The following is a 22,836-nucleotide window of genomic DNA, read 5'->3' as shown; positions in this document are numbered from 1 at the left end:
GGGAAACTGGCCACACCTACATCTAAAACGTGGGCAGCTCAGCTCAGGGTGGGCGGGGGGTGTCGGAGAGAGCCTCCCTGCCTCACAGAACCAAAGCTTCAAAACTACAAAGTTTCATCTGAAGAAAAAAAAACGTAAACTTACAGAAGTCGCTTGGTGGGTTGTGTGTGAGGTTTCTGTAGAATTCAGTCCTGTGAGCCTTCTTTAACCCCGTGCACAAACCAAAATCAGATAGTTTTACATGTCCCTAAAACAACAACAGATTCTAGTAAGCCATATTATGTTAACTCTCAAAACAGAAGAACTTCTTATAAACTTTTACTGCAGTCGTTACGAAAATCCTAACTTAGAACACCACACCACACTTAGCTGAAATGTGAGATTATGCATGTTTGAGGGGTTGTTGTTGTTGTTGTTGTTTTAAACCAAGGGAAAACGGAGTTTTTGAAGCTATTTCTCCATGAGGTCACTTTCTGCACTTTCTAGGAAAAATCTTGATTACCCCAAAGACCCTAAACCACTGCTGCTATGTGAGCCAGGATGCCGCAGCACGTCACGGCACAGCCGAAGCCCAGGGCTCTCTCTCTGCTCCCCACATGCCTTGGCATCCAGTAAAAGGTTGTCTGGCTTGATGTCCCGGTGGATGAAGCCTAGCTGGTGGATTGCGTCAATCGCCAAGACAGTCTCTGAGATGTAGAACTGCGTCTCCTCTTCTGTTAAGGTGTCCTTCTTCATCAGCAATGTCATCATGTCACCTGAGAAGGACAAAGTACCAACTTAGGAAAACGAGACTACTCCTGTTCTTGTTTTTAGTGAGGGCCTTAGGAAGCCTGGGCTGGCCTGGAACTCACAAAGCAGCTAAGAACGACCTTGAACATTTCATCCTCCTGCACCCACCCCACTTACTCACTTTCCCAATGTCCTCCTTAACAAAGCTGCCTCTGCGTTGCTCCCTCGCAGGTGCCCATAGCTTCAACCTTCACTGGAGTGAGACAATGAACCCTGAAGCCCCAGTCCCAGATCCATTTTGTGAATTTTAGTAATTGTACTTAGAACCCTAGTACTGGAATTGTGGGCATGTAGTAGCCCCAGCTTAGAGGGAATACTCTTCTATACTCTTTGTAAGTGTGGATAGACCATGCAGATTTTCAGTTTTAGGACTTGCCCAGTACCTGCAGACACCCTGCCAAGTGCATGCCAAGGTGCAGTGGGGGCAGGCAGAGCTATCGGGAGCAGAGCTGCAGTTCAGAAACACAAAGAATGAACAAGCCTTGACACCAGAATCTTGTCTTTCTGTTCTGTATGCAGGCTTACTGTATTTAACTCTATAGTGGGTTACCATGAACAGAGGATGATAGTATTTAACATGTCAGCTTAATAGTCTTTCCAAATCACCTGCCATTAAAGTACATACTGAAAACCCATGGTTAGATGTAAGAGTCAGTGGTAAAACGGACATTGCTGCTGCACATGTGTGCAGACGACTCACCTCCAGGAAGGAACTCCATGATGAGATAGAGGTTCCGCTTGTCCTGAAAGCTGTAGAACATCTTCACTACCCAGGCTCCGTCTGCCTCCACCAGAATGTCTCTCTCCGCTCGGATATGAGCCACCTGGACGAATACATTTTGTAAATAAATAGCCTCTTCCAGTTATCCATGCCTAACGGTCATGCAGGTCTGGAGTTTAGAAAGTACTGAAACACGACGTTCACCCTCTCATGAAGTACGTGAGACTGAGCGGCAGTCTGTCTTAGTCATCTCTACCCTCAAGGCTGAAGGGATTCTGTGAGTCTGCCAGGGCAGCAGGCTCTGATTTGCTAGTGTTCTCTAGGAGGAAGCATCGGGAGGCAGTGCTCCTGTGCCTGCCCTTCTTGCAGTCACAAAGAAGAAAGCAATCACTGGAAACTAAACCTATGGGAACTTTTTGCTCTTGAATGGGACCACACTTAGGCAAAGGCTTCTGTGTTTATAGCCTCTACCCTGTGTTGTTCTCTAATAGCAACTGAGCAAACTAACACAGAGATTATAAAGTTGACAATATTGAAATTTAAATCTAAGAATTGAAAACACTATAGACTATCAAACTTAGTAATTACATAGTACACTGGATTTCTTTTTATCATTCTCAGCAAAAACAATACTCTGAGCCCTAGTCGCAGGAGGCCCATGGTGCTACACTCGTGGTGAGACGTACCTGCTCCTTCTCAAGCATGTCAGCTTTCCTCAGGATCTTCATGGCATAGATGTGCCCTGTGTCCTTCTTCTGGACCAGCCGCACCTAGAGCACAAACATGAATGCTGGAACAATGGAAGGAGATTCCTTTGCTGAACTCTGGAATTTACCAGTGAGAATATCAAAGAAATTATACACACACACACACACACCACACCACAGAGATATACACACACACACACACACACACACACACACACACACACCACAGAGATATACACACACACACACATATACACACGCGCGCACACACACACACACACACCACAGAGAGATACACACATTCATGGGGGACAGGGGTCTCATGTACCCCTAGCTGGCCTGGAGCTTATTATTATATAGTTGAGAATGAGCTTGAACTTCTGGTTCTCCTGCCTGCACCTCCCAAGTGCTGGGAGTATGGAAGTGTGCTATTACCTGGTTCCTATTGTGCTGAGTCAGACGCAGGGCTTTGTGGGTACTAGGCGAGCTGACTCGTGACCTCACAGCCCAGTGACTGCATGTGAACACCTCACAGATCACCTTCCACAGTGGTGACCTGAACAAAGCAGCTCACCTCTCCGAAAGCTCCTCTTCCTATGACCTTCAGAGACTCGAAGTCATCCAGGCCAAGTCTGGTCCTCTTCAGGCGTAGGAACTCTGTTTCTTTCCGAGCATGCTGTGACCGGCGTAACTTTTTCTATTAAACAAGAATTTTAAAAGAAGATTTTAAAACAGGCTGTTCCAGGCCTGTGTAATGGTGGTGGCTGGAGATGCTCAGAGGCTGAGGCGTGGGTGCTCTGCAGAGCACACAAGCTCCGTGTCCAGGACTCACACTCACCTCCACTCTTCCAGCACTGCACTCTCAGCCACCAATTCACACCCACACACATGTGATTTTAAACAAGTAAATGAACAGAGGTATATCTTAATTATTATATGTTTGCCAATAATCTATTTACCTAAACCAAGTATTTATTAAGCAAGGGAAGAACTTTAAAAAGTTTTAAGAAAACATTCTTTAAACAGTTGTCAAGTCTGTACCCTTAGAAGCGGACTTTTGGACTACAATGTCTTCAGCACATCACTGCCTTCTGAGTGGTAACTGAACTCACAGAAATAAATCCCAGAAAACATAAACAAGGAGCACTCTGACGTGTGAGCGTTCACTCTGATGGGAGCTTATTTACTTAATTTTGAGACAGATCTCTCTGAGTAGCTCAGGCTTGCCTTACAGCAATCCTCTTGCCTAAGCTCGTGAGTGCTGAGATTACAGCACCAGGCTCTGTCACCCACTTTTACTTTGTCAGGAAATCTCTAATCCCTTACTTTCCAGGTGCCATCACAGCTACTGAAACCTGTGACTCAAACACCACAGAACAGCAGCATTTCCATGGAGATTTACTTAGAGTAAAACTGATTCTTACACAAACTTCAGCAAACCACTTAAAACTTCATATAACTTTCTAAAGACATAAAATTGCAAAATAATTGGGTATGGTGGTACACACCTTCAATCCCAGCACTCAAAGAGGAAGAGGCTGGTGGATCTGTGATTTCCAGGTCAAAAACAAACTAAAACCAACAAAACAAACAAACCAAACCCTCCAGGGCAGAATTCCCACAGCAATAATGATTCAACAAAGATAACAAAATAAGAACTATTAATTAGCAACATTTTTAAACACCTGAAGGCTGCATTTGGAAAGGATTCATTTTCTTGTCTTACTCTTGCTGACCCTTCATCTAACACAATTCAAGGCACAGGGATAGCTCCCAGGAGGCAGGACGGTGGGATAAGAAAGTCACTGAAGTGGCCTCCAACTCAAGTACAGTGGCCCCAGCCTCTTAGAGACTGAGCTCACGTGACAAAGCACAGCACTGTTGTCAGCTCAGACACACAGCTCCCAATGCACCTCACAGCTGAGCCATGCCCTATCCTGCTCCTGTCTAATTAGATGTGTAACACAGTGCGGTGTCTAACTAGAAGTCTGTGTATCATCAAGACAGAATTCTAATATCTGTAACAGAGGAAGTGGCAAAGAAGAAATTATGTCAGGAATTCACACAGTTCAATGAAGGTACATTAAAACTTTAATTTTAAATTTATTTTATGCATGTGGGTGTTTTGCCTAAACGAATGTCTATTACAGTGTCAAGTTACAAATGGCTGTGGAGCTGCCTTATAAGTGTTATAAACTGAGCCTGAGCCCTCGGCAAGAGCAGCCAGCGTGCTTAACTGCTAAGCCATCTCTCTACGGTTTCGTGTGTGTGTGTGTGTGTGTGTGTGTGTGTGTGTGTGTGTGTGTGTGTGTGTGTGTGTAAAAACAAGGCAATAAAGGAAATGAAGATATAGCAAACACTGCTTTATCAAAACTACCCATTTCTAGTAGTTACATGCTAGTTTAAAAAAAAAACAAACTGCACTTACCTTGGAGTTGGGGAAACTTTACCTTTAAATAGTTTCCTACAGTTCAAATCCCATCCATATCATTATAAAGGCAAAGATGGACCTCGCAACACCGTGTGGCCCATGTTTTCTTCTCTTATAGGAACCCGCCACCAGCTGCTCTAAGCATGGGGGTGGCAGTTCTGTCAAGGAGCTTGTTGTAAGTTCCCCAACTAGAGTTCTCTCTAGAGTGACTTGGTGGCATTCTAGCATTGTGCCCCTCATGTAATACAAGAGCTTGTTTTAATTTAATTACATGTGATAGATGAACATAGGAATATGAAGGATGCTTTAAAATTGTTCCTTTTCATGGTTACAGAACAGCACAGTTCTGTTTAGCTACAGAAGAGGCCTGGCTCTGCAGTTTCATAAAATGTGCTTACGATCTAGACAAGAGTCTACCAAACCCGAGCAGCAACAACAACTACAAGAGTCAGTACTGAGTATCTGACAGGACAACACTGTCCCCAGGAGAACCTGCACAGTAGCGTTAGCCCTGCAGTCAGTGCTGCAGTCCAGGAGCAGATGGAGCAACATCAGACTTTTAAAGACCACGAGAAGCACGCACTTGCTGCACCTGCTCAGAGTGTGTCCTAAAAGCCAAGGTCTCCGTGCTGACCCCCTTCCCTCCTGCTGTTTCATGGCTTTCTGCTGCCACTTATATCACTTATTCTGGTTTTCCATTAATAAACATCCATTTTTAATGATTCCTGTTAATTCTCCCCGTGTTTTGAATCAGTCTCATTCTGTAGCTGAAAATTCTTTTGTCTCCCCCTCCCTAGTGCCAAGATTACAGACTCCATTCCTTTTCAAATGGATAAGAGTCTCAATCTGCAAGATGCCAAGTTGTTTATAAAGAAGAAAGGGTAGTTCAGAGCTCTGAGATATTAAGGGGTTTGTCTTGGCCACTATAGTTTAATGGTCTCACCTGTGAACTCTTTCACAAGTCATTTTCTACTGTAGCATGAATTAAGGGTATTAGTTTTATTAAGAATCTACACTTGAAGGAAGCTCAGTCAGTAAAGTGCTTGCCTGGAAGACTCAAGGACCTTACTCAGGTTAATGCCCATGACCTAAGCATAAATGCCAGGTGTGACCGAGCATGCACAAGCTAGGGAGGCACAAGCAGGCGGATCTCTAAGACCAGTTGGCCACGCAGCCAAGCCTACTTAGTGAGCTACAAGGAGGCAGACAGTGGACAGTACTACTAAGAACTGACACCCAGCCTGCCCTCCAGGCGCCACATGCATTCCCCATCCACATATACTTAGGAAATTCTTGAATTTTTTTTTTTAAAGAAACACAACCCCTAATTCTGACAGTTTCAAAACCAAGGTTGAGAGAATTTGTTTTCTACACAACCTCTTCAAGGCCCTAGCACAGGGCCTAACAATAAACACACGCACTTTAAGTATCTGTACAGAAAAAATGGGATGTTTAAAAACAGATATTAAAAGCAAAATGAATTTTTTTTAAAGATTTATTTGATTTATATGAGTACACTGTAGCTGACTTCAGACACACCAGAAAAGGGCATCGGATCCCATTACAGTTGGTTGTGAGCCAACATGTGGTTGCTGGGAATTGAACACAGGACCTCTAGAAGAGCACCCAAGTGCTCTTAACCCCTGAGCCATCTCTCCAGCCCGCAAAATGAATTTTAAAAGCAAAATGAGTTGACATTTTCTACAAGTATTTTACAAGAATTAAGAAAAAAGTCACTAATGCCCACTAAGGGGCACCACAAAGCCAGGCCTTCCCAGACAGTTCCTAACTCCATATAACCCTCTTATCATAACTTGGCAATATTTTTAAAAGCAGGTGAATTTATACAAAAGTCCAGGCTTCCAGATGTTCTTGCACATCAGGAGCCTGGCCACACTGGGTAATGGAAGAGCACCTGTTTTGGAACTGTCACTGGTATGGGCAATCTGAGCTTTAGTACCTCTGACAAATGGGCAGGCCTTCATTAACATAAAATGTAAGGAACAAACAGTAAAAACCTGTTTCTTCCTCCTCCTTTCTCATCCCTTTCCTTTCCCCTGAGACGTGATCCTGTTTAAATCTCCCAGAGTATTTGCTCGGCTGGCTGTTTCCTTTCTGTACAGAAATGATTTTCATGTTGTCCCATCTGTTGACACTTGGGGCATACATGCTGTTAAGTGTTTTATTCAAAACATTCTTGCCTACTTCAATATTCTGAAGGATGCTCTCTTTTTTTTTTTTTCTGCTAGAAGTTTCAGCGTTTCGTGATTTATATTAAGATCTTTGATCTATTTTGAATTTTTTTGTGTGTGAAATATAAAAATCTAATTTCATTTTCCTGAAGCATAAATCCAATTTTGCCTGTACCATTTGGTGGACAGGCTTCCGTCCCCCCTAACCAGTGTTGTTTTTTGTTGTTTCATTTTTTTGTTTTGGGGATTGTTTTTGCTTTGTTTGTTAAAAACCTATGTCCTTCAATGTGTGGAGTCTCCACTGTGCTCAGCATGGGCATTTGCTTTGCTACTCTTTCCCTAGACTTTAAGGTCCTGTGTTTAACATTTCTATCAGACCAGATAGTGGTACCTTTACTCCCAGCACTCATGAGGCAGAGGCAGGTGGATCTCTGAATTCAAAGCCAGCCTGGTTTACACAGAGAGTTCCAGGATAGCCAGGGCTGTTATACAAAGAAACAAACAATACAAAACAATAAAAAAATTCTATATCAGCACAATTACTACCACCTAGAATAAAGTTTTAATATTAATAAATCAATATGGAAAGATGTGCTCACCTTTCTCTGTGAGCTAGGATGAAGCCCTTAAATTACTGCCTCACCATACAATTTAACAAGAGAAGATGGGGTCCTAAGATATGCACTAATTTTACATAGACAGGATCATTAAGTGTATGCTTGCCTTCCCTAAGAGGCCAGCTAGAAGGGGGGCACGGAGCTAAGGCTGCAGGGTAGGTGAGCTCACTGGGTCAGTATCTTCAGTTCAAGTGACTTTCTGACCACTGAACAGCCAGTAAACCTATAACTCGTTAGAACTCGGTCTCATCTGGAAAAGAAAGCTCTTTTTAGTAACTGACCTAAAGCTAGCTTTCCATGCCTACAGCTTCCCTCATCACTTTCAGCATGCACAGTCACTATGGCTGTACCCAGCGCTGTTTATGAAGGAACTTCTTCCCATCAAGTGAGATTCAAGCCAGTTGCTACTACTCCCATAAGTCTTTCCTCAGCTCCTGTATTGGAAGAGAGTGTCTATGTATTTTCAGTTTGCTATATACATTCTGTAATGTTTACATATTTTTGAGTCACTGGGTGGGGCTGCTGGGACTCAAACCAGGGCTATGCAAGCTCTCTGTCCTGAACTATACTAGCAGTCCCTATAATGTATACAAGTTTTCATGCATGTGTGTGCCCCTGCCAAAGCAAATAATAATAATTAATAATAATAATAATAATAATAATAATAATAATAAGAAGAAGAAGAAGAAGAAGAAGAAGAAGAAGAAGAAGAAGAGGAAGAAGAGGAAGAAGAGGAAGAAGAAGAAGAAGAAGAACCCCTCCTTCCCGCTCACAGAGTCCTTGAAGGCATGCGCCACGGTTCACTTGCCACCAGAGTACTCACCCCAGCCCTCTGCCTACTCTGGGATGTGAAGCTGAGTAAGACAGATCACAGCTTCTAGTCTCTGGGAAGATGCCCCTCATTTAAAGGCTATCACAAGGGAAGAAATACTGTTAGTGTAGAATGTAGGACAAGGAGCTAAGTGGTTAGGGTTTCCCAGTGGAGTGAGACGTTCCTTGAAGAATAACTGGAGTTTGGAGGAGAATATTTCAAATGGCAGAAATAGCATGAGAACGGAGCCACAAATAAGCAGGGAAAATCACAGCAATTCAGTGTTGGTCAGGGTTGGATGGGGTGCCAGGAGCTAAGGCTAGGGAGAAACAGCCACTGGTAAGAAGCCTGCACTGCAGTCCTTAGCTACTCTCTACTGTGACAGACACCACAGCCAAGGTGACTTGTGAGAGAGTGCACTAGGGCTTTCAGTTCTAGAGGTCAGTCCACGAAGATGATGGGAAAGGCTTGGCAGGAGAAGCAGGAAGCAGAGGACAGTTTGAACCATAAGCAGGAAGCAAACAAAGAGCAAACTTGAAATGCTGAGCTTTAAACTCTCAGGGCCACCTCCAGTAACAAACTTCCTCAGCAAGCCCGCATCTCCAGAGGCTCCCAGACAGCACCACCAACCGGGAGGCAAGCATTCAAACACCCTAGACTTCAGGGAGCAGGGCAGGACATCTCACCAAAACCACATGCAGGATGGCAAGCCAGACTTGTTTTCAGAGTGCAGAAAAACTGAGCGGCAAAAGAAAAAAACATTTCAAGATAGTCATTCATCAATGAGGAGCAAGGGAACCTTAACTAGAGAGGAAATAGTTTAAAAATATTCAGAAAAAAATGTGAGAAGAGGGAATCAGCAGATAGTGCCCACTGCCTGACCCTGCCTTGCTCATCCAGACTAGCATGCGTGGACGGTGTCCAACACTGGACCCTGTCCCATATACCCATAATGCTGTAGGTAGTGTTCACGTTCTTGAGGGCAAAGGCCATTTCCTAAGGCACCCATGACGGCAACACAGTAAGGAGCCACATTCAGATGGAGAAGCCTAGCATTGCAGCACATGGGAATCATCAGCTAATACTGACAGGGACTCACTGGGACACTTCTGTAGCACAGTTGGTTACGTTACCTCCTCGTCTGCCAGTCCTTCTTCTTCCATAGCCACTTCTAACTTCTTCTGCCTTTCCAAAGAAAACATAATGAGACTTTTAAAATACGTTTCTATTTCCATTTAAGGTATGTTATTTATCCAAGCCAACTACTGGACATGCTACGCTAAGAAAATCTTTCAAACTGGACCAAGACTGAATACTTTACTCTGATCAGTATTCTTCCTTAAACAGAGGATTTAGCATTCCACACTGGACAAAGCTTCAGTGCTTTATCTCCCAGGACAAGATGACCGTGTAAGTCTTAAGCTCAACATCCCCAACTTGGGAAAGACTCTGGAGGCGAGTGCACGCACTTACTACCCCTGCAAATTGAACAGGCACATGCATGCAGACATAACCACCGGTCATAACATTTGCTTTTCTAAGAACAGCCAAGCTCGGCTACTTGGTTTTTTCTTTTCTTTAACATGGAGCTAGCAGGCTAAGCGTCTGATGGGGCTACAGATGGTAATGTGGCCGTGGAGCATGTTTCTCCACTCACTCTGAGTGAGTGGTACTTCATGTCTATAGTGTTGTTTCCCTACTATGTCAAAGATCAAAGATTTCAACTACTAGAGTGATACAGAGCAGCCTCACCACCTATCCTGTCCCAGAACCTGAGGCAGAGGCAGGAGGATCATCAAAAGCCTGAGGCCAACTTGGCCTGCGACACTGCCACGTGGCAGAGCAGCTACAGCTCAGGATGCCCCGCACCTGAACGTCTGTCTCTGTATCTCTTTCTCCTCATAATGTGTGAACTGTGTTCTTGTAAAAAAGATTATTTATTTATTATATATAAGTACATTGTAGCTGTCTTCAGACACACCAGAAGAGGGTATCAGACTCACTACAGATGGCTGTGAGCCACCATGTGGTTGCTGGGAATTGAACTCAGGACCTCTGGAAGAGCGGTCAGGTGCTCTTAACCGCTGAGCCATCTCTCCAGCTTGTGACTGTGTGCTTTAGAGCTCTGTTCCAATGTCAATGTCATCTGGGAAGTTCTCCCACTGACCTAGTCAAAGCATGTGCTTTTTTTAGTCCCTCACTACCACTCCCCACCCCGTCCTGTAGCTTCTGTGTGCATCGCTCCCTCACCACACTTCAGGTTTCACTGAGATGACGTGACTTGCTGTTCTTTCTTCCCATCCTCTCACTAACACAGCGTAGCACCACCAACGTTATGCACTAGCAATTTCTAAAGCATCTGCATAAAGGACAGCACAAAGGCATGCGTCAATGCCACAGCTGGAAAGATCTGTTTGAAATCCAAATGACATGTGTGCACATGTGCATAAGACTCTGGGAGCCTAGGAGATGAAACAAGCAGCCAGGAGTCCTGTCGTGCGGGAAACTTAATACAAGGAGCAGGACTCCCATCTAGTGACAGAAAACTAACTAAGGCTTAAGCCTTTACTGTACCTGGTTTCTCTCTCTTCATGCTGCAAAATTAGGTTGCTGTAAAAATTCTCCAGCGTGAGCTTGGCCACAGTGACTCGTTCCCGGGTATGGCTGCTCATAGGAAAGGTGGTTGTTGCCCCTGCCGTCATTGCCATAGTAACTGGAACTGACTGAAATGACATAAAAATCAAGTTCTTTAGCAGTTTTTTAAAAAACAAACATCCTGTTTCTTTTTTATCAAACTTTTAAAATGTTTAACTTCTATTTAGAATAATTGTACCATTAGTTAAGCACTCAGGTTTCATAATTGTAAATAATTCAAAACTAATCCTGAGCAGATGCATGCCGGGTGTCGTGCTCACAGCAGCACTGAGCAGCCCCAGAGGACGCACTGGTCCCAGAGCCAAGTGACTAACTCTGTGCTGAGAAGCCGGGGACTGATTACAGAAAGACGGATTAGTGCAGTCTACATATTAACAGACACACTAGCTCTCGCAAAAGGCCGTATGTGGCAGTGTTCAAAACAAGGAAGTATTGGTCCATTTTGCTGATTTATTGACCACTTTTCAAACTTTATTAAGAGTTTGCTAACAGTTGCATTCCCAATCAATACGTCTCTTAAGGTGGACTGTGGTTCCGATGGGAAGCATAACCTCTGCTGCATAAACCCTGTGAAACCTGGCCTGCCCTGTCAAACATCAAACATGGCAGGCATCTGTTGTGCAGATCTCAGTTTTAGGGAGAGTCATGAATGCTCTTTGCTTCTGAACTGTTACTGGCCCAGCACAGATGCAGCATAATGTTCCCATTTCCTTTTCAAATGAAGCTTAAATGTCTGGATAGTGTGTGTCCACTCAGAGGCATGCAAGTGCCAACTTTTAGGAACCACTTGTGTGAAGCCCATTTCAATCCTTAGGAAGGCAAGGAATTTGGTATAACAGCCATTTCACAAGGACAGCTCTAGAGGCCACTGTGGACTGTGATAAACCAAAAAGATGAGAGTAGCTCATACATTAAGAGTTTTATTACCTAGAAGAGGGTCCTAACAAACCATTCTGGACAACAGAAAGAGCTTGCTAGGTGAACATCCCAAGTTCCCAATGCCTGAAAACCTTCCACCACCCACCACTTTAAACACATGAATACACGGGACTCTGCCTGCAGACCTGAGCAGCACTGGAGGTCAGGCATAGGGAAGAAACAAAGAACCCCTGTTCAAAAGGCTCAGATTGGAAATTGTCATTTAACTGTGGTGAACTTGTTTCCCTTGGCTCATGAACAGTGTACTATATTAGCCTCAAAACCAGTACAAAGCTGTTCTTCTGCGACCGGTTAACTCTCCATAATGAGAAGCTAACCCCGGCCCCTGTTTGAATCCTTTCATGGCTTCTCCTGCACACATCACATCAAATTAGCTTATAGCATGTAGCAGGTATAAGACACCAGGGATGGGCATCTCAGGATAACTATCTTACTCACAGAAGCAGCTCTCACCTCATCCTCACAACAGGGAGCTGGAGCTTGAGGACGCTCACACAGCAATGGACTGGAGTCAGCACTAAACTCCAACTCACTTTTGAGCTTACCACAGCTTCCCTCATGCTGACAGTCCCTCCAGTGACTTCCCTTAACCACTTAGTGTGTAAGAATCACCTGCTCCTCTGTGGCTCTAGGCTTCCCTAACCTTCGCTATGGTAAGACGTTGTCCATTCTGGGTGGGTGGCCTCCGAATCTGCACATCTCTCTCACACAGTGGAGTGCGTCACTGCCAAACATTCACATTGCTCTAAACTAGAACTTCTCTAGGCTCTATCTCCCCAACTCCCCTTTGAACTCCACCACCACATCATACCTGACACAGAGGACAGTAATGAATGAACGATGGAGACCACTTGATAAGTGAGAACATCAGAAGAGATGAAAGAGATGGAAAGAAGGTTTATAACCCTTGAGATCAGGACCCCAGGCACCTTTCCCCAGAGGAACTGCAACCTGTTCTCTGCTGATTTCCCAGGCCTTTCTGAGGCCATGTGAGGTTAATGTGCAAGAAATCCATGGGAAGTCAGGGTTGCTCATACCAAGTTAAGTTACCTCCATAAGCACTGCACATACCTTCATTTAAAAATAAACTTCTGCGTGATCTAATAACAGTATTCCTTTAAATGGTGATTATAATAATAATGATGGGGATGATGGGGATAATAATGAGTGTCTCTCAAGAACTCTCCTGGCCACAGATTATACAAACTTCACTGCTTTAACTAAATGCTACACAAAACCATTTTTCTACATATTTTTATTGATTATTAGAAAACATCACATATTTGGTTGAACACAATAAAGTACAGTAGTAACTGATCTCCCCTTCTTCCTGGATGAGTGAGGAGATGATTAAATGTTGATGTCAGCATCCATGAGCATATTCAGATGAGCTTCTGCTTCTGTTGAAAAGGATGCTGTGTTTGATTGTGGTCCGAAGCTTTGAAGCACTACTTGGCATCTCCTTCCTTGGAGGTCTCACTGTTTAAACATAACAGATTTGATAGCTTATTGGTAAGGTGAGGTCCAGCTTGTCTCCACTAGGTCATCTTCATGTGAATCCGGTGGTTATACGGTTTTGTTCTAGGGATATTTCATTTTTTTAATAACGGTTTTAGCTGACATTCATGGAGAGAATGAATCCTTAGAAGTGTGCCACTAGTGAAAGGAAATCCTGTCTAGAGTATGTTTCTTTACAAAGCTGTGTCACACCATCCTTTGGGCCCTCTGCTGGAAAAGTAGAATCAAGTCTCAAATAATGCCTTTTAAATTGTATCCTCTAGTATTATAGATGTAGGACAGTACTGTATCATACCTCTGTGGATGTAAAATAGCTTGTACCTGCTTTATGATACGTAGTAGTGACCGTGCTTTATCAGAGCTGTTTTTAATGATGTTGCTCAGAATGTTTTCTTTCCAGATGATGACTGAGAAGCTAATTTAAAAAAAAATGGTGCCAGGTACCACAAGAGTAACAGAACTGTGCTGTTTTCTCGGGTTTTGTTTTTTTACTTTTTTTTTTTTTAATGGAGTGTGCTGGATGTCTCTACAGTTTTGTTCAGATGACTGCAGAACCTGGAAAAGCTGTTGCTGCTGTTGATGCATAACACACTGCTATTATTGGTCTTTTTATATAAATATAAATATATATATACAGATATATAATTTGAATTTTTTGAAACTTTACCTGTGCTGTCAACTTTCGAAAAAAGTATCCCCGTTTACTGTGTTGAGTTGGCACTGTACAGAAATTAACAGCCATATTGGTCTAGAAATGTTAAACTTAAGTTTTTTCCATTTGTACAGGGGTAACACACTGTATTAAATATGTAAGGTCTTATATACGTGGGTTTGATTACAAAAACTAATAAAGTATTCTCTAAATTAAAAAAAAAGATCAAAAAAAAAAAAAAGAAAACATCACATAAAGCACCCCAGTCTTACTCACTTCCCAGTCCTGCCAGATCCACCCCACTCTTGTGATTCTCCCTACAAAAACCACAAGTCTAATCTGTGCTGTCCACATAGTCACTGGGGCATGGTCAAACTCCCAGTGTCCAGCACCTTAAAGAAAACTGAGTCCTTCCCCACCCTCGCTCCTGTCAGAAGCCATCACTTATGAACAGCTACACTTCAGCATCCCTTTCACAACTTCTAAGAGTTCTCTTCAATAGTTTCATGTCTCAACAGTTACTGTTTTTTTTTCTTTTCTGGAGGGGTAGGTGTTGTCATGGAAGCCCTCTATGACTCTCTCTTCTCGACTGTGAATGTCCAGTCACTGCACAAGTAGCTTCCTTGCTCTTTATACTTGGCGATAGCATGGACCACTGACTCTTACAGTTTCTGGTGATGGCACAGACCACAAACAACACTGCCCTCTGCCACAGCACGGACCACAGAAACTACCATGGCCCTCGGTGGCAGTAGAGCTATGGACATCCACATGGCCTTTGTTATCGCACATATGAACCTCAGCATGGTCTCTGGTGCCAGCTCAGACCACGGACATCAAATAAAACACCAAAATCCCAGGGCTCAAATTCTGTTTTGAGATCAGATAAGGAAATGGCAAAAGTTGGGAAAGAGAAACAGCTGTCACACAGCCAGAATCTCCCAAATCATGTCTGCTGTTAGGATTTGAAGGAGGAAGAATGGACCAGAATCAAAGCTTTCCAATGAGCTTAAGAAACCTAGATTACAGGTAAGAACGTTGCTCAGGGCAGGACTTGCCAGCTTTCTTATGTCCGCATGTGCTTACCCTCAAAGACAACAGACGCACACACCATCGACATGAGAATCCTAGAGAGTTTCCTCAAGACACATGAAACCCAGGCTCACAGACCCTCAGAGCTTAAGGAAGCAAGTGTCAGCTACTTTTCTCAATAAACACTACTTTGGGGCAAGCATCCTTTGACCAAGTGCAATTCCTGAGGACTCAGGATCCTTTCTGTGCCGTTTTTTTGGCAATAAGCAAACAAACAGGGAAATGTCCAGAAGACAGGTGGCTGAGAAGATAACACCCAAAGGGAAAATCAGACAAGAACAAACTGCACTACTCCAGACCAACATGAGTCTCTCACAAACTAAGGAAGAAACAAGCTTTTCATAAAGCCTCTTTAAAAACCCAAAGTGACATGGATCATAGAGTTACATGACTTGTAAGTAATGCCTGCATAAATCAGAAAGAAAGAAAAGGGAAAGGAAAGAGGAAAGTGGGGGAGACACAGCCTTGGAGGGAGCAGGCTGGCTGCAGCTAGGAAGTGCAGATGTACTCCTGCTCAATTGGACATGTGAGATCCAGTCCCCAAACAAATTCCGAAGCTGCTCTAACCTAACCAAGCTTATAGAAGACTGGCATACAAGACAGAACAGCAGTACTGCTTTACACAGCGAGAGGTGAACTAAGGAGAAACAGGGTTAGACCTGCATGTTGTCACAAAGCACTCCATCCTTCCAAGGCCAGACAAGAGAAGTCTGAATTAGGACAGGCTATTGTCAGGAAACCAGGTTGAAGAGCAGAGAGAATAGTTACTCAATGGAAACATTCAGTGACTTCAGGACAGTGGGGCATGGCCAAAGACTGATGGATGCATGTCCCCCTGGGGCTCCAGACACTGCCAAGTGCTGGAGGAGATGACACACTGACTTCCAAAGCTGAATAAAGCTCCTTTGGGAGCAGGTCTGTGGGCCAGAGGAGAAAGAAAAATGGCTGGGTAAAAATCTTTGAAGATGTTTTTGTGTAACACAAAAAATATGAGGGAACGTAAAGCAATTCCCAAGCCCTGGAGCATGGCTGCACTGAAAAAAAAAAAAATAGTCAAGCGAGGTCCTGCCATACACACTGTGAATCTGGATCTATAGACAGCATAAGCAGACAAGGCCTCTTTCCTCCCCAGAAGATGACAGAATCCAAAGCACAAAATGGATGTCAATGAAAATTAATTTTAGGTGCATTATAACTGCATCAGCATATTCTTTACATCCTGGTTGGACACACCTGGAAGTTCCTATGGCTTGACTGAAACCAGGTCAAGGCAAATGCTACCCCTCACCTCTGCAACCAAGGCCAGCAGCACTAGGTACGGAGTCTGCACACCATGCAAACAATCCACTTGAATACAGAGACCTTCAGCTGTGTCTATGCCCCATACATAATCACTTCATAGGACCAAAGCCACAAAACACCTGGTACTGTGTTTCCCTTCAAAAGGAAAACTCCCTCCTAGGACGTATGCTCAGGAGAGACGGCCCAGGCCTCAGTGCTCAGCTGTAACAAGAAAGAACTCTTGTTCTAACCAGACACAACTGTCTTCACATGTTCAATTATACGAAAACTAACACATGCTCACACTTTCAAAGAATGATCTGGACACGCAGTTGTTAAACTGTAAACCTGACTCGACATTAGCTTTTGTCTTTTACTAAAGCTCTTTCTCTAGCCAGAAAAAAAATGAAAGGACACAGTCTGTAAACCTAGAATTCCCAGATTAAGAAACATAACACTGGTGTTCTTTAATTTCCTGTCCACTTAAACAAATGACCCCCAATTCATCAGAGAAATATCACCAACAGTGGAGTACAGCACTCGTTTACTGAGCTGGTGGGATTCACAGACACACATGCATGAACACACACACTCATGCACAAATGCATATCTATAAATAGAATGTGTCTCCATTACCAGCAAACTTCAAAGGCAGAAAGCAGGTGCCTGCCTGACCTGTCAATTTCATCTCAGTATCTTTGATGCGACTTGCAATGCCCAGCAGTATGAAGTCTCCTAATCCATCCTGACTTGTGGTACTGGTGCCGAGGCTGCAGGCCCTCAGACTGAATGCTGGGTCCCTAATGAAGGAGTGCCAGCCACAGCCTCTTCCCATGGGCATATATGAGAAAGCAAGAAAGCCAGTCAGTTTAAGTTCAACACTAAGTGTATATTTAGAAACTCAAAATATATTCTGTATGTAGACATCATACACAACTTTTTAACATTAAATCTGTAAACAAGGACCTTAATAAAGATAATAAATGAAAAGCCTAAAATATACAAACGTTCGATGTTACTAGGCAATCAAAGCCCAGGGACTGTAACAGGATGCAGGATGCTCTCTGCAGTGGAGGAGAGCGCTCCTTCAGATGCTGGCAGTGAGACGGAGAAGGAATCAACCTGCACCATGCTACAGACCTGTACCACAGTGCACCTGGGATTTGTCCTATGAACAAAGAATTATGGCAAGAGTATGCCACAGAACAAAACAACAGGCGAAGAGGATGACTACTGAGGAAACCTCAGCGAGTTCTTCAGGCACAGCTCAGACTTCTGTTTAGGGAAGCAGAATTCTGCAGGAAGCTGCAAAACTGCATTACTTAAGAGGCTCAAATTACCACTGTCTTTTTAAGTGCCTTTCCGGCCGATGACTCGAAGGCTTAAAGTCACAAACTAGGGCAGCACAAGCCTGAGCTCAGCTACCTTCCAGCAGTATTTATGGCAAGGGAAATTCTAATGTGGAAAGAAGAGAAACAAAAGAGAGTTCTAGTGAGGAGGAGCCTGCTCCTTTTGTGTCCTCTGCATTCCAACTGGACGCAGGTACTATGCTAACAGTGAGGGCTTGGTATGAAGTGAGAACCACCAATGAGTGAACTGGCAGGGAAAGGGATGAGCAGTGAGAGGTGGTGTGACATCCTAGTGATCCTAGTGGTAGCAGCCAGCTGGGGAAGCAGCCCGGACAAGTGGCTCAGCCAGGCCATAAGTAAAGCTTGCACATCCAGGGACACCTGCTGTTCACTTTCCTAAAAGTGAACTTCTAATAGGAATAGACTTCTCTCTCTCTCTCTCTCTCTCTCTCTCTCTCTCTCTCTCTCTCTCTCACACACACACACACACACACACACACTGACATAAATGCACACACATATACACACTCATGTACAAGCAGTTAGTCATTCATATTCAGAGAAAGGGCATGAATTTGTGTGTGTGTGTGTGTGTATGTGTGTGTGTGTGTGAGAGAGAGAGACAGAGAGAGAGAGAGAGAGAGAGAGAGAGAGAGAGAGAAGCCCTTCAACTGAAATCAAAGGTGATCAGACTACCTGAATAACTCTTAACTACAAGCGATACTTTACAGAATCAAGAAATCAGGACTAAAATTAAAATACAGTATAGTCGAAAATATAGCATAAAATCTAAATAGTCATGAGTGACTTTACTAACTGTGAGTCATTTAAACTCTCCCAAGATAGGAGTGACCAAAGAAACAGCTGCCAGCTAAAAGCAGACCATGTGACATGTGACTGGCACTGCGCTGAGCATGAGGGCCAGTCAATTCCAGCTATTCTGACAAGATCAGGAAGGCACCTGTCCCAAAACATCAGAACACAAAAAAGTTAACACTTAAAAAAAAATGCTAAGGAGCTCTTAGCATTGACATCTGAACAATTTATCAGCGAGCACAGAACACTGCAACAGTTTAGTGACTCGCAGTCTTCAGAATACAGCCTGGATTGTTAAAGGGAAAAATCTCTCCCTCTCCCTCCCTCTCTCTCTCTCTCTCTCTCTCTCTCTCTCTCTCTCACACACACACACACACACACACACATACAAACTATGTAGAATGAAATACAAAAACCTGTGTGTCCCGGCTGTCGTCAAGGAAACCCTTCAATTCAACATAAGAACTCAGGAAACTCGCCATAAAGCAGCATCCAAGTTTAAATCCATGCACAGACTTTCTAAACTCGACTATAGGTAACACTATGGAAATACAGCTGAACACAGGGTAAGACCTTCCAAAGGCAATTTTGCTTACAGAAAGCTGACACTTAAGTGATATGAGGATTATCTTATCTGTTGTTAAGTGACAAGGCCATTCCCCCATCCCCCTCACCTTACAGAAGTGAAGCACAAACACTGGGAGAATAAGCTAAGTGGTCCACAGACAGTGGTACGGCAGGCTAGTAGCAGCCTCTAGTGACACTGCACTGCAGCTGTCAAGTGCACAGGGCACTGGCAATCCCAGGACACTGCACCATCCTGCAGAGCAGCTCAGTGCCAGCACTGACTGAGGACTGAGCAGGGACTCTGGTTCCAGTCTACTCTAACGCAGACCCCAATAACCCAGCCACTGCTCCCCATCTTGCCTGTAACCTAGGTTCTGCCTACTTTGTCCAGATGGTGAAAGAAAAGAAAAATTAACCACAGGCTTCTTGAAAGGCACAGTGAAGCCCCTAGAGAAGAATCTTGGCTTTGTTTACTTATTTCTTCCCTGACCCCTGCTCCCCTAACATCCTTTCCTCTTCTCATCCTCATCCTCCGTCTTCTTCAAGATACGGCCTATGATCTGGGGGCCCTGGAACTCTCCATGTAGACCAGTCTTACCTCTAACTCACAGAAATCTGCCTGTTTTTGTATCCAGAGTGTTGGGATTAAAAGTGTGCACCACCGTGCATACCCACCTGATTTTAATCTTTGTTCTACTTGTCTATGAAAAAGCTCATTCATTTAAGAGACTGAAGCATATCTGGACACTGTGACAATCACATCCCATTTTAGTAGCTGAAATCACACCATAATGCTAACAGTTAAGTAACTCCAATGTTCCCAAAATGGGAAAAGACTCACAATGTCTGTGCTCACAGAGGAACTTGTTACATTGAAAAGCTCTCAGGTAGAACTTTCCCTCGGGATGGAGACCCTCCAACTTTAAAGACCAGACCGAGACACCACAGGATGCAATCAGCAAGAGGATTTGGTTTATTGTCGGGATACACAGGCACAGGCACCTGCGGGCGCTTCAGTCACTTGGGGGACTGGCGCGCCCCACGGAACCAAGGATGGGCTTTTATAGGATTTTGGGGAGCAGAAGCAAGCATACAGAAGCAGATGCATGGTTACAGGGATATAATTGGTGGATTCTAATATGGCAAGGGTTTAGCCCGGGGGCAAGTTTCCTAGCTACCTTCCTGAAACATAACGGCTGACTCGGCCCCCCAAGGGTTCAGCCCGGGGGGGCAAGTTTCTTAGCTACCTTCTTGGAACATAACGACTGACTCGGCCCCCCACCAGGGTGTGGGACCTCTCCCGGGGCTTTTTTTTTCATTGTCAGGTGCTCAACCGAAGTCGTCCTGTTGCCAGGCCTTCAACCAAACACATCCTGCTTGGCAGCCGCTGTGTACTCAGTGTTCTAACCTTTCCCTGAACCAGTCATCTTAAGTACAGCCTTGCAAAATGGCGTTACTGCTGCTAAGCTGGGGTCTTTCAACATCAGAAGAATGGTACTTTCCTACAAACCCATAAGTTCACATCAAAACTACTTCAACAATTCAAATACTTAAAAGTTTAAGTAAAAATAGTTATAAACTAAATAGCACCCAGATATTAAAAGTTTATTACTCGATCCAAGGATCCTGGCCCGCAGCAGCTCTCTGCTCCCAAACCCCGTGGGAGAGAGACCTCACCACCTGGTCAGGTGGGCACTCCTGAGGCTGCAGAGCGGAGGAGACCACCAACACTGCCCACCCCTGCCCACATCCCTGGCCCAAGAGGCAACTGTATAAGGCCTCTGGGCTCCCGTAGGGGAGGGCCCAGGAGCGGCAGGACCCCTGCGCCTGAGACACCGCCGGAACCTGAAGGAAACAGACCAGATAAACAGTTCTCTGCACCCAAATCCCATGGGAGGGAGAACTGAACCTTCAGAGAGGCGGGCGCGCCTGAGAGGCCAGAAGAGACTGTACTCTGCGCACATCCAGACGCCAGAGGAAAACACCAAACGCGCCATCTGGAACCCTGGTGCACGGAGGCTCCCGGAAAGAGCGGCGCAGATCTTCCCGGTTGCTGCCGCCGCGGAGAGGACTTAGGCAGTACCCTACGAGCAAACTTGAGCCTTGGAACCACAGGTAGGACCAACTTTTCCCCTGCAAGAAACCTGCCTGGTGAACTCAAGACACAGGCCCACAGGAACAGCTGAAGACCTGTAGAGAGGAAAAACTACACGCCCGAAAGCAGAACACTCTGTCCCCATAACTGGCTGAAAGAAAACAGGAAAACAGATCTACAGCACTCCTGACACAGGCTTATAGGACAGTCTAGCCACTGTCAGAAATAGCAGAACAAAGTAACACTAGAGATAATCTGATGGCGAGAGGCAAGCGCAGGAACCCAAGCAACAGAAACCAAGACTACATGGCATCATCGGAGCCCAATTCTCCCACCAAAATAAACATGGAATATCCAAACACAACAGAAAAGCAAGATCTAGTTTCAAAATCGTATTTGATCATGATGCTGGAGGACTTCAAGAAAGACGTGGAGAACTCCCTTAGAGAACAAGTAGAAGCCTACAGAGAGGAATTGCAAAAATGCCTGAAAGAATTCCAGGAAAACATAAATAAACAAGTAGAAACCCATAGAGAGGAGACACAAAAATCCCTGAAAGAATTCCAGGAAAACACAATCAAACAGTTGAAGGAATTAAAAATGGAAATAGAAGCAATCAAGAAAGAACACATGGCTGGGGATTTAGTTCAGTGGTAGAGCGCTTACCTAGGAAGCGCAAGGCCCTGGGTTCGGTCCCCAGCTCCAAAAAAAAAAAAAAAAAAGAACCAAAAAAAAGAACACATGGAAACAACCCTGGATATAGAAAACCAAAAGAAGAGACAAGGAGCTGTAGATACGAGCTTCACCAACAGAATACAAGAGATGGAAGAGAGAATCTCGGGAGCAGAAGATTCCATAGAAATCATTGACTCAACTGTCAAAGATAATGTAAAGCAGAAAAAGCTACTGGTCCAAAACATACAGGAAATCCAGGACTCAATGAGAAGATCAAACCTAAGAATAATAGGTATAGAAGAGAGTGATGACTCCCAGCTCAAAGGACCAGTAAATATCTTCAACAAAATCATAGAAGAAAACTTCCCTAACCTAAAAAAAGGGATACCCATAGGCATACAAGAAGCCTACAGAACTCCAAATAGATTGGACCAGAAAAGAAATACCTCCCGTCACATAATAGTCAAAACACCAAACGCACAAAATAAAGAAAGAATATTAAAAGCAGTAAGGGAAAAAGGTCAAGTAACATATAAAGGCAGACCTATCAGAATCACACCAGACTTTTCGCCAGAAACTATGAAGGCCAGAAGATCCTGGACAGATGTCATACAGACCCTAAGAGAACACAAATGCCAGCCCAGGTTACTGTATCCTGCAAAACTCTCAATTAACATAGATGGAGAAACCAAGATATTCCATGACAAAACCAAATTTACACAATATCTTTCTACAAATCCAGCACTACAAAGGATAATAAAGGGTAAAGCCCAACATAAGGAGGCAAGCTATACCCTAGAAGAAGCAAGAAACTAATCGTCTTGGCAACAAAACAAAGAGAAGAAAAGCACACAAACATAACCTCACATCCAAATATGAATATAACAGGAAGCAATAATCACTATTCGTTAATATCTCTCAACATCAAT

At 44.1% G+C, this 22,836-nt stretch overlaps 1 protein-coding gene across 4 annotated transcripts in view; it reads right to left on the bottom strand.

Annotated features, from left to right (window-relative positions):
• Positions 1-22,836, bottom strand: part of Stk38l (serine/threonine kinase 38 like) — a 59,704-nt gene that overhangs the window by 8,823 nt on the left and 28,045 nt on the right. For 3 of the 4 annotated variants that reach the window (XM_087659384.1, XM_087659383.1, NM_001083336.3), the window contains 7 exon segments: positions 10,843-10,991; positions 9,402-9,453; positions 2,792-2,914; positions 2,197-2,280; positions 1,490-1,613; positions 601-755; positions 145-247 (listed from right to left, as the gene is read on the bottom strand). In XM_087659384.1, coding sequence (XP_087515510.1) covers positions 145-247; positions 601-755; positions 1,490-1,613; positions 2,197-2,280; positions 2,792-2,914; positions 9,402-9,453; positions 10,843-10,976 — 775 coding nt within the window. In that variant the 5' untranslated portion in view covers positions 10,977-10,991. 4 annotated transcript variants of the gene reach the window in all.

Source organism: Rattus norvegicus, chromosome 4, assembly GCF_021556685.1.
Source record: "Rattus norvegicus strain SHRSP/BbbUtx chromosome 4, alternate assembly SHRSP_T2T, whole genome shotgun sequence".
NCBI classification, from domain to species: Eukaryota; Metazoa; Chordata; class Mammalia; order Rodentia; family Muridae; genus Rattus; species Rattus norvegicus.
The sequence above is the reverse complement of the archived record's forward strand: the minus strand, read 5'-3'. Positions and strand labels throughout refer to the sequence as shown.